Consider the following 12,549-nt stretch of genomic DNA (forward strand, 5'->3'; position numbering starts at 1 on the left):
TCCTGGTTTAGCCTATTATATCATGACCTTGAGCTCTCTCTGTGCTGCGGTTTCCTCATTTATAAAATGGGACAATAATAGTAACTACTATTTATGGAATTAATGAGGATTAAAAAACATACTACATATAAAATATTTAGAATGACTGGAAATTAAAATGTTTATAAATACCAGGTATTATCATTATTTACAGAAGCCTCTGCTAGTTACAAGAGGGGCACTGTGAAAACAATACAGGATCACTGTCAACACTAGAATGGTCTCTTCGAAATGCTCTCTATACGAAGAGCCAATGCATTCTTAAAGTAGATAACTTACACTATGTACACATAATCTGCAAATATTTTTAATGATATGTACCACCATGTTTTTAAGCAACACATTTAGCCAAAAGATAAAAAGTTCATTAAGGAATTAAGAGGGATAAACCTTTTGCAATTATTTTATTATAAAATATTAAAATAACAGAAATCCAAAACAAAACTCCATAATTCCATCAGTAGTAAAGTCAATGTTTTCATTTGTTCATGTTATTTTCTATCCCTGTCAACATGCACTTTCAATTTTTACATACTTACAATAACAAAGTAGATTACATTTTCACTTAATATTATACCCCGAGTATTTTTCCATTTTGCAAAATTCTGCCCCTTAGTCTCACTTTCCTTTCTCATCCCCACATGCTGAAGGTAATCAATGGTAACAGCCTGACATGTGTCCTCCACAAGTTTCTCCAAGCTCATACATATACAAGTATAGACACATATGTGAGGAAGAAAGATCACTTTGTTTTTACAAAAATGGAAGCATACTACTTATACATATGCTTTCTCTTTCTATTAAGCATGCCAAATACATATACCTCAAATTTAACATACAGAAAAGTTTAAGTATGAAAATGGACACAACTTACTAGACCAGGTAATAACACATACATTTACAAAAGTTATTATTATTTTGTATGTAACCTTTGAAAAGATAAAGGGATTTCACAAAAAAATATGGCCACCAGATTTAGTTAGATCTCATGCTTCTAATAGTTTATTATAATAACCATGCATAAAATAACCCCTCTACTTACAAGCCTACGCAATGAATTTTAAAACTTATTTCAGAAAATAAAAATTTTACAGTCTTTAAAAAACACATAAATAATATCTCAAAAGTATCCTGACTTTAAAGTAAGAGAGTGTGAGTGTGTGTGTATAATACTGGCTTTCAGGGACTTCCCTGGTGGTCCAGTGGTTAAGACTTCGCCTTCCAACGCAGGGGGTGCGGGTTTGATCCCTGGTCAGGGAGCTAAGATCCCACATACCTCATAGCCAAAAAACCAAAACAACATAAAACAGAAACAATATTGTAACAAAATTCAATAAAGACTTTAAAAATGGTCCACAACAAAATAAAAAACCTCAGTGTCTTAAAAAAAAAAAAATATTGGCCTTCATTTGAACTTGGTTCTTTCTAAGGCAGAGATGATAGATGGATGTAGTGCTCACCCACCCACATATTCAGCTTCCCCGTGTTCACAAACTGAGAGACTGGCATTCAGATATAGTCTGAATACAATCAAATCAATCTTACCTAATTAATACCTATTGTCCTAAGTGCCCACAAACATAAGACACCAGGCAGACCTACAAAGAGTTTAAGGTTGTTAACTCAATCGTTTTAAAACACACTCTCCCATCTAACCGTAATCCAGAACGATCACAAGATCCTTAAATCTGGATTCTCAGAAGAGAATTTAGGGTGTAAAGGGTGATATGAAAGATAACTGAAGGTCCCAGAATTACAAACCAGATAACTTGGTACCCAAGCCATAGAGCCTCTAATGCAACAGGTAAACTTTTCTTACCAAAAATCCATTTTTGAGTTCCTATTATGTGAAGGTCGTAGGTGTTGGAGATGCAAAAAGCATATAATGGCCCTACCCTTATGGAGTTCACAATATAGCAGAAGAGTCAGAATATATAATTCTAAATTATCATAAATACCATATACCACAGCACAATGCCTAGCATTTAGTTCATGAACTAGCACAGGTACTCAACAATTTTTTGTGACTTATGATTATAAAAGTCAAAGGCAGTAAGCATCATAAATACAATACCATGTCATCAATGAAACTTCAGATTAAATAATCTAAACTTATTATCTAGGCCTAGCTACCTCAAGGCAGACTATAAGATACTGTACTTTTGTACACAGTCCCCACTAATCTGCTTGGAGTACACATATGGAATCCACGTGGAGTTTAAGCACAGGCACAGACGAAAAATGAAGGAAAAAAGCACATGCACCACGTGTACCATTTAAGACAACTCTACTGAACATTCTAACCAAACTATCAAAACCAAAATGGATTATGGAGCCTAAAAGACACTGACTGTAACCTTCCTCCACAATGAAACTGGTAAAATAATGGGGAAAACCTGTACGAGTGCTCTGTATATTACATACTGTTAAAATATAATAAAAGTTTAGGGCTTCCCTGATGGCACAGTGGTTGGGAGTCCGCCTGCCGATGCAGGGGACACGGGTTCTTGCCCCGGTCCGGGAAGATCCCACATGCCGTGGAGCGGCTGGGCCCATGAGCCATGGCCGCTGAGCCTGCGCGTCCGGAGCCTGTGCTCCGCAACAGGAGAGGCCACAGGAGTGAAAGGCCCGCGTACCGCAAAAAAAAATAAAATAAAATAAAATAATAATAAAAGTTTAGACTGCTACCAGTGTGGCACCTTTTAAGTATATTAGAAGAGAAAGAAGTATTTAATATCTAGTTGAATTTGTTACCAAAGCACACAGATGTTTTCTAAAACATTCTATCTTATACTGTGAATGACAACAGCACTAGTATTAACTGGATTCAGAGACCTCCTTGAATAAACATTACACATCTAAAATAATTTATTCTTTATATTTTAATTGGTGGACCACATGCCATACGCCTTCACTCAAGCATAATGAGGATCCAGTTTAAAACTGGCTCACAGCATGAAGAACAATTTAAATTTTCAAAACACATGCATTCCATAACCAATATTTATACTAAGTGAACTATTTGGACATACTATCACATGGCTTAATTTGTCCTATGTATGAGGAAGATCTAATTATTGCATGAGGAAGATCTAAAATTTTATAAACCTAAGACTATCAACAATAAATTTTAATTGCTCAATACTACAGTGAAATGCATTAAAATAAGAACTGATGAATAAAGAGATAAATGTGGATTAATACGTGATAAAACAAGTATAGTAAAATGTTAACGGTAGACTCTAGATGGTGGATACTATGGACACTCCCTGTAAATTTTTTCAGCTATGTAGTTGAAAATATTTTCCTAATCAATTGTGGAAAAAATACTGCTTGACAATTCCCTCGTTATTTACCATTTAAGCTTTTAAGGAGAGAAACACAGATTTTAAAAACTATGTGGCATGCAAAACAAGCACCGTAGTTGGGACAAACATGGATTCAAATCCCAGCTCAACCTCTTAACTATCTGATCTTAACTATTTAACCCCTCTACGCCTACCTTTCCTCATCTGCAAAATGTGTTTTACATAGTAAATGTGAGGTTTAATTCTTCCTATAAAGCACAGTGCCAGGCACATGGTAAGCACTCAAAATGTTAGTTGTATTATCTATATGAGATTGCTAACTTTATGATAAATCGAAAGGGCGTTCTCAATAAAGATTACGCAGTAATTTTTTAGGCAGTTAGCTTAACACTAACTTCATTTTGATACCATTCACAAAAAGGAAGATTCCTGGTAGTAAACTTACTGCTTAACACGCTAAGCGGGAGGGCGGCGGGGGGTAAAAGAAAAAATCTAAAAATACTGCTCAATCGACAGTACTGTATTATTCTCCATCTGAAAAAAAAAATCACTCAGAATTAAATAAGAAAAGTTTCAAGACAAACTTTAAAAGGCACTCAACAACTATATGGAATTGGCTTCGCCTCTGCAGGTTGTTTGGGTACATCCTTGATATGACAAAACTTGTCACACTCTTCCCTGTTCTTAAATGTTGGTAAAGGGGCTAGACTAGAAAATGACAGTCATAGTTGCCAAAATCTTTCTCATACATCAGGGAATGCCAACGACCCCACTTCTTCTCAGGTAAGAGCACCACCTCCACCTTGGTCTTGATAACGGTTGGTGGGAGGGGGGAGTGGAAAGGAGGCAGGAAAATGAATTCGCGATGGTATCACCGAAGACCCCTCCACCACTCATTCCCGCCACCACCACCCCCACCTGACCTCTCTCCTGTTAAACTTCCAGACTCTGGTTCACCAAAGATGCACTTAAGTATCTGACACCTTCCCTCCCCTGACCCAAATAACCCACCCCCAGTGTTGGAAAAATAAACCCAAACAACAGCCCCCGCCCCTCCCCCTCCCAACCAGCAGCAAATCTTTGTCCCACCTGCCGAAGGACCACTCTAAGCGCGCTCCAGACCCAAGGTTGCCTCAGTCCTGCCCGCAACCTTTCCCCAACCGGGCCTCGGCGACCCCTCCACGAGACTACGCATGGCCCATTCCCGGCCCCGGCCCCGGGACGCGGCCCCCGCCCCGCCCCCCGCCGCCCGCCGCCCGAGTTCTGCCTCACCTCACCTACCCTCTTTCGGGGGCTGGACTCCACCTCTCTCTCCGCCATGTTGAGCCCCGCTCGGAACCACTGCGGCTCCCAGCGCTGTGGCGGCGGAACCTCTCGGGCCCCCGGCCCCCGCCCACACTGCAGGCACGGCCGCCTCGCGGCAGCTTCCCCGGACCTGGCCGAGCCTGGCGCTTACAGTGGGGAGGGGGCGGATGCCGCGCGCCTGGTCGGAGATCTTGAGATCCCACGGGTGCGCGCGTAGGCGGTAGGGCCTGCCCGGGAAAGGGGGGGGGCCGGGACTCGGGGGGTTAATGGCCTCCAAGGGGCCCCGTGAGTAGGATTATTTTCTCTCAGAGAAATTCCTCCGCCTGCGGTTTCTTAAAGGGATCACCAAACCAGCCCCTTGCGCGCGCCCTTGATGCGCAGGCGCACCCTAAGCCCCTCCTTCCTTTCCCACCAAGCCCCCGGTCCCGAGCGTGCGCGTTGAGTGGCCCAGGGTAGGCCAAATCCTGCAAGTCTTTTTGCAGCCAGCAGCTGCTCCCACTACTCAACTATGGCCGCTCCCTTAAAGGGACCATGACTCAGTGATGAAGGAGGAATGAAAGAAATTAGCAAAAGGGCTGTCTGGAGTATTGGGTGAAATGTCAGTGAGGGGTCCAGATCACCATCTTACACCTGACTGCAGAGATACCATTGTAAGGGGAAGATGGTGGTGAGCTGAGGTTCACAGTGGACCTCTGAATGTGAAGAATCCCAAGCAATGAGGGAACAAGCCAGTCATCTCAAGAAGATCCAGCTTGCCTGCCTTTAGACAGCCCGATCTGAAGCACAGGACATAGACTATTAAGGGCCAACTTTGATAGCCTAATGTCAAAGCCAAATCCTTTGGTGATTTTGAAGACTGAACAAACAACTGGAGATAATTTCCCCGGTAGTAATTTGTCCTTTGAATATCTAAATCGAGAAGGATCTCAGGAACCATCTACTGTGAAGTTCCCAATGGTAAAAGTGCAGCCTGGTCAGGGGAAGTAATTTGCCCCAAAGCATGTAGAGGTTGGTGTGAAATTAGAATCAAGACTTGAGTATCAACCCTCCAGGGTTTTCAATGCACCAAGCTGTCTTCGAAACAAGAAATAAATTCATTTTAATCTAGAAGATTAAAAATGAAAGTTCATGATATTTCAAGAATACTGTAATTATCCTCTGAAGATGTGTGATGGTTTGCAAATATTGTGTGTCCTCATTCACCTCCACCGAAGGAACTTTGAGAATCTGACTCAAAGCATGAGCATCTTATTCTCTAAGCAGAAAATTGGGAAGGAGATTTGGGTCTATCTTGCCCTGAAACCAGAGCTGAAGATGGCTGAAGAAAATGAGGGCTTCATCCATTCCTCTTCATCCATTCCAGTGCCCCACCCTCACATGGAGAAAAATTGCCCTAATGGAGTTATAATGATAGCTTCGGGGCAATCATATAAGAAAGAAATACAAAGAATTTGCTTCCTGAAAGGCATTCCCCATGATGAGATATATTCAAATGCAAAGGAGCAACTCATAAAATTACAGGATAATGAGATAATAACTTTTGTGTGTCACTTTAACTTTTATATGTTACTTGGTAGCTGTTTTGAAACTAAGAAGTTTCCTAATCCATCACATTTTGCTGAAAACTCTCTGTGAGATTGCTAGAAGTTTCCATGCTGGTCTTTGCTTACTCTTGTTCACCTTTAATTTCACTTTTGGGTAGGAAAGAGGAGAGAAAGCCATAAATAAATAAATAAATAAGTGTTATCTTAGCCAGAATTTAAAAGACGCGTCAGACCCTTCAGTTCCATGTTAAGAACAAGAAGGAATTCAAAAGAGAAGCCAAGAGGGCCTCCCTGGTGGTGCAGTGGTTTAGAGTCCACCTGCCGATGCAGGGGACACGGGTTCGTGCCCCGGTCCGGGAAGATCCCACATGCCGGGAGCGCTTGGACTCGTGAGCCATGGCCGCTGAGCCTGCGCGTCCAGAGCCTGTGCTCCACAACGGGAGAGGCCACAACAGTGAGAGGCCCACGTACCGCAAAAAAAAAAAAAAGAGAAGCCAAGAAAAGATAGTTCCAGGGAATTTGGGTACATAAAAGGTCTAGTCATTTCCTTCTAATAAAATCTGGCGGCTTAAAATGGAGTTGCTAAATTTGAAGTGGAAATGGAGAAGCCATACGCCTGTTCACCCAGCTTCCCCCTTGCACTCATTGTTCTCCTTCTTTCATGCCCCCACTGTTAGAGAAATGTTCTGTTTCTCAGAATACAGTTTAAAGCCATTGATTTCCTCCACATTTTAAAGACGGAGCCACTGAGGCCCAGAGATAAGATGTGACTTGCTTGAGATCACACAAAGGATTAGGAACAATATCAGGACTGGAACAGAGCCTAGGGCTGTCTCCTATATCAGACTGTTTCTAGAGGTATTGGGAGTGTGTAGGGTCTTGAACAGTAGGCAGGATTTATGCATTCCAGATAATATACAAGCATACCATGAGCGTTCAGAGCAATCATCCATGTGGGGGGAAGGAGAGAATAGAAAACCACCACTTAGTGAGCACTGCAAGGTTAAGTGGTTTTTTTAAGTGACAGTCCAATATCATTCAGCAGAGAAGCCAAGTCAGAATTCAAAGCCTTTGTCTTTCTAGCTTATGCAAATATATCATAAACAGGAGGTTGCAGATTGGTGGTTTTGCAGACAAATTTTTCTCACAGTCATGTATTTGGTTTGCACCATGTACAGTTTAGTCAGGTTACTTGCTCTGTGTCTCAGTTTCCTCATCTGTAAAATAGGTTTTTGGGATAATTAGTTAATACCTCTAAGTCTCTTAGAACACCTTTGGTTCCTAACAGCAAAAGAGCATATTATTTTATATATATATATATATTTTTTTTATTTTATATATTTTTATAATTTTTAAATTAAGATATTGATTATATGCCAACATTTAAAAAGGGATATTTCACATACTAATCCAATTTTCTGACTTCTCTTTAAAAAATGTAGAATATAATGGTGTAATATTTTGTGAATATCAAACTGATTGATTTTAATTTTCTTCTTTAAATTATGTTCCATTATAGACTATTGTCTGAAGTAGCTCTGAGACTTATTTCCCTAATCAGGAGAGACTAGAATAGGCTTAGTGGAGAGAAAAAGAATTTGCTAAATTTCCTTAATTCTGTTTAACCTATGAAGTTCACATCATAAGAATCTCATATTCTCCCACATTCCAGAGGAGATACTCCTTCCATCTAGGACAGCTCTGCCATGAACCTGTGACATAGGGAAGTAAAAGAAAAGCCTGACTCTTAATTAAAAGGTAGAGGGAAGAAGGAAGAGAGAGATAAGAGAGGCAACGATTGAGAGACACATGCCTCTGTCTTCCCACAGAATTCCATATACAAAATTAGATACAGGGTTTTGGAAGGAGCTCTGCAAGTGAGGGGCCCTTAGCTCCAGTGTGATATGGAATGTATCCAGAAGTTCCCAAACACCCTGTGGAGGAATAGGGAAGGTAGCCAAGAGAACTGGCTGGCAAGAATAGGGGGAGGTAGCTTTGAAGATCGGGCTGGGAACAAAAAGTAGTAATAGCCAGATCTCAGGAAGAACTGGTTTGCCCCCATGTTCTCAGCAAGCTTAGTGAGGCCAAGCTACAAGATAGACTGTTCGCGATGAACAGGTTGTTGAGCATCCAGAGAAGTCAGAGAATAGTACAAGGACACAAAATGGATCCAAGGTCTCAGGCTTCCTCAGCAATATAACGCTTCCTACACGCCAACAACGCTATTTTAGGGACATGTGCAGAAGCAGAGAGAAGTTGTAGGAAATACTTGGTGTTTCTTCCCCAAAGAGGTTATTACCTAAAGGAATTTCATCTGTCAGATTCAAATATGTCTTAAACAAAATTACATGCTTAGATATATTAGATAAATTCTGAGAATGTTAAGAAGAAAATAAAACAGGGTGCTGGGATAAAAAGTGACTAGAGTAGGACTACTTTAGTTATTTAGTTTCTGAACAACTTCTAAACCTTGGTTGTGGGAACATGAACAAGTACAACAGAAGGGGAGTTGGGCACCCTTCTTGTGGACTGCCACTTGTAGAGGGACACCTTCCTTCTTTCCCTGCTACCTGGTGGGACAGTTTCAAGAATTCCATAGTTATAAGGCTTGTAGAAGATCTTAATTTTCCTCCTCTCTATCCCCTCCTCACGAGGAGGAACAGTAATGTCTTGCTGTCTGTCTCTGGCTGCTCCCTTGAGTTTCTTGATGCCATAGGAACCTGTCTTCCCAGATAGAAATGATCTACCCTGTATAGACTCTTATGTGCCCTTGCTGGGAACTGGGACATAGTCAATTGATTCAAGGCTCATAAGAGAACAGATTCTTACATTATACAATGTAGGGGTTCTCTGTCAGCCACTGAGTGACCTTGGGCCAGTCACTTTACCTTTATGGGCCTCAATGTTATAATGTAAGGTGATTAGATTAGTTCAGATAGGGTCTCACTGGGAGCTCCAATTACTTGGTAATGACAGCTGGGGGCATTATGCAGAAAACATCTGTTGGGCCACATTTAGGTTCAGTAATTGATCAGTGATGTCTGCCACAGATGAGACGGGGTGGAGGGGAGCTACATTGCCCATCACATATCCCATCCCTAAGTTAAATGCTCTACTAATTATTCCTAATTCTAGATTTCTTTGATTCTATAAACTCATGTGACTGCTGTTGAGATAAAGCAATTAAATTTCACTGTTTTAAGTATTTGCGGTTGTGTCAGTGGGAATGGAGAGAAGGAATGGAAAAAAAGTTGATCCTCCAATTTGACGCTGCCCTTTGCGTAATGAAGACTTAGAAATCTGGTCTATAGCTTTTCTTTGAAACAAAGCCTTTTAATTAGCTGAAGAAGAAAAACAAAACCTGGAGAAGGATTCTTTTGTTAAAGGATAACCCCTGTTTTTCTTGTCCTAAAATGGAGAAAATACTGCTTATCTCCTTTTCACATACCAGGCCATTGTGCAGAAAGTTCTGACTTAAAGAATGACCTTCAAATATTATTTTTAAAAAAATTAAATTAAAAAACAATTTAAAGATTCTCATTCTGAAATGAGGACAATGGAAAAACTAAAATTAAGCAAGTAATAAAATATATTTCTGTTCCTTTTTGAAAGAATAAAAAATAATAGTGAAAAGGACCATGGAAACTTTTCAGCTTCAAGGACTTATGTGCCTGAGGAGTGTAGTTCAGAGGACTGAATACATAAATATAAATATAATTAACATCTATCTACCAAAAATATTAGGAAAAAGGGTGACTATTCAGTTTAACGGGTAGTTAATATGTATGTTGTGCGTGAATTAATTCTCAAAAATTTAGAATACGAGAGTATAATTCACATAAAAAACTATTCAGACTACAATTTAATCTTGCTTTGGTGGTTTGAAGACATTCCAAGATTTTGCAGTGCTGCTGGGTCATCAAGTCAAACATACTAGCTCTCTAACAGAAGCTATGGGGGGCTGGGCTGACTCATTCCTGACTTACATCTTGACATACATTGGAGAAATAAGGGACATTTTGTTTGTCATTTTTCAAAAAAGTAGTATTCAGGAAATAGAGGAAAAATTGTTACTGATTTGAAGTTATTTGGATTCCTTATGACAAGTTTACTGTACCTTTTATTAACAGAATGTCCCCATTTTCAATTCAATTTTTTCAGAAGTGTCCTTTATACAAATCTCCTATCACAGATATTTAGAAGGGTATAACGCCTAAACAATGAGTGCACATTGTATTGTCTTCATGTGAACAAGATATTTTCCCCATTTCCCTTCACAAAAAGTGACCCAGTAAGGCATGAATGTACTCCAGGTGTGTGAGAGAGGCTCAGAAGAGAGTCAGCTTTACAGGGCCTGGAAGATGGGAAATTTCCCTGGTGGAATTTCATCCACCACATAATTCATTGGCTGCCTCTATTGATATCTTCAGTCCAGACCTTTATCGGAGCTCTAGAACCTCATATCCACTGCATGATGATTTAACATAATTTATTTATTTGCAAGCCTGGCACATGCCAGAAATTAGGCACGTTATTAGGCACATTATCTTATAAATAAGATAATGACTGATATGGACATATAATTAGACAATTAAACTGGGTGGTAAGAGAGAAGTGAGTCCAGTATGGTAGGGAGCACAGAGGAAGGGTACCCAAGCTTTGTAGGCTCCAGTTATTACAAGTATGTTTCAACTTGAGCTCATTAACTTTGTTCCCACCCAAACTTATACTTCAAGAAACTAAAAGCTGATGAAATGCAAACTATGGGGACCTGACATGACTTGTGAGAACCTAAAAATCCTTTCAAGGCAACACTATACCATATGGGGAATTGTGGGTCAAGAGAGTTCTTTTTAAGATGGGATTCATTAAAGCATATTAAAAATAGTAAAGCATCACCAAACATATTAGAAAGGTCAAATGGACCACACAACATCAAAGACCTCTGCTTCCAAGATGGCACAAGCTATGGAGACAAGGCTGAAAGAGCAAATAAAGGCCAGGAAGTGGATGATGAGGTGGGTCAAAAAGAGGAAATCATGCATCATGGGGTCAAGCCATCTTTAGAAGCCAATGCTCCATCCAACATTTAATCTTTGGGAAATGCATTCTGTAGAGTTGTCATAGTTATTGGCTTCTTTCAGTGAAAGAAGGTAAATATCACTGTACTGCTGCTGGTATAAACCTTGTTCTTCAGGTCATAGCAGAGGGGGTAAAATTCAAGACTAACAAGGATATATTAAAGGTGAGCATATTTAACGCTGATGAGTTAGGTATTTTGAAATTTCAGAAAGAAAAGATCAATGGCATAGCCTGGCAAGTGGCAATAATTGTCGTAGGCTAGCTGAATAATTATGAGATATTTTTATTTTCTACCATAACAATAACGATAATAACATTGCTTTCAATAATATGAAAATTATTTTTCAAAAGGAAAGTTCCAAAGGCTTATATTTTATTTTATTTTATTTATTTATTTGCGGTACGCGGGCCTCTCACTGCTGTGGCCTCTCCCGTCATGGAACACAGGCTCCGGACGTGCAGGCTCAGCGGCCATGGCTCACGGGCCCAGCCGCTCCGAGGCATGTGGGATCCTCCCAGACCGGGGCACGAACCCGTGTCCCCTGCATTGGCAGGCGAACTCTCAACCACTGCGCCACCAGGGAAGCCCAAAGGCTTATATTTTAAAAATATTTTTTTTATTTATTTGGCTGCACCGGGTCTTAGTTGTGGCACGTGGGATCTTCATTGCGGCATGCAGGATCTTGAATTGCAGCACGTGGGATCTTTTAGTTGAGGCATGTGGGCTCATAGTTGTGGCATGTGGACTCTTTGTTGCGGCACGCAGACTTCTTAGTTGCGGCATGCAGAATCTTATCTGTGGCTTGCATGCAGGATCTGGTTCCCCAACCAGGGATCGAACCCAGGCCCCCTGCATTAGGAGTGTGGAGTTTTACCCACTGGACCACTAGGGAAGTCCAACTCAATGGGATTTTGTTTTGTTTTGTTTTGTTTTTTTAAAATATGGAACGCTTCACAAATTTGCGTGTCATCCTTGCACAGGGGCCATGTTAATCTTCTCTATATCATTCCAATTTTAGTATATGTGCCGCCGAAGCAAGCACTCAATGGGTTTTATAAATTGTGATAAAACACACATAATATAAAATTTACCACTTTACCATTTTTTTTTAACATCTTTATTGGGGTATAATTGCTTTACCACTTTACCATTTTAAGTGTACAAATGGTATTAAGTACATTCACATTGTTCTGCAACCATCACAACCGTCCAATTCAGGAATTCTTTTCATCTTGCAAAACTGAAATTCTGTACCTAGTAAACAATAATG

General features: G+C 40.3%; 1 protein-coding gene and 1 non-coding gene across 2 annotated transcripts in view; both read right to left on the reverse strand.

Annotated features, from left to right (window-relative positions):
* Positions 1 to 4,762, reverse strand: part of ZMYM4 (zinc finger MYM-type containing 4) — a 174,601-nt gene extending 169,839 nt beyond the window's left edge. Inside the window, exon 1 of the mRNA XM_060140581.1 lies at positions 4,629 to 4,762. Coding sequence (XP_059996564.1) covers positions 4,629 to 4,667 — 39 coding nt within the window. The 5' untranslated portion in view covers positions 4,668 to 4,762. The remainder of the gene's footprint in view (positions 1 to 4,628) is intronic.
* Positions 4,763 to 12,214: 7,452 nt separating this feature from the next.
* LOC132516497 (U6 spliceosomal RNA) lies at positions 12,215 to 12,321 on the reverse strand. Its single transcript, XR_009539331.1, has one exon. It is a non-coding gene; the product is annotated as a U6 spliceosomal RNA (small nuclear RNA).
* Between the last annotated feature and the right edge of the window lie 228 nt (positions 12,322 to 12,549).

This window comes from Lagenorhynchus albirostris, chromosome 2 (assembly GCF_949774975.1).
Source record: "Lagenorhynchus albirostris chromosome 2, mLagAlb1.1, whole genome shotgun sequence".
NCBI lineage: Eukaryota > Metazoa > Chordata > Mammalia > Artiodactyla > Delphinidae > Lagenorhynchus > Lagenorhynchus albirostris.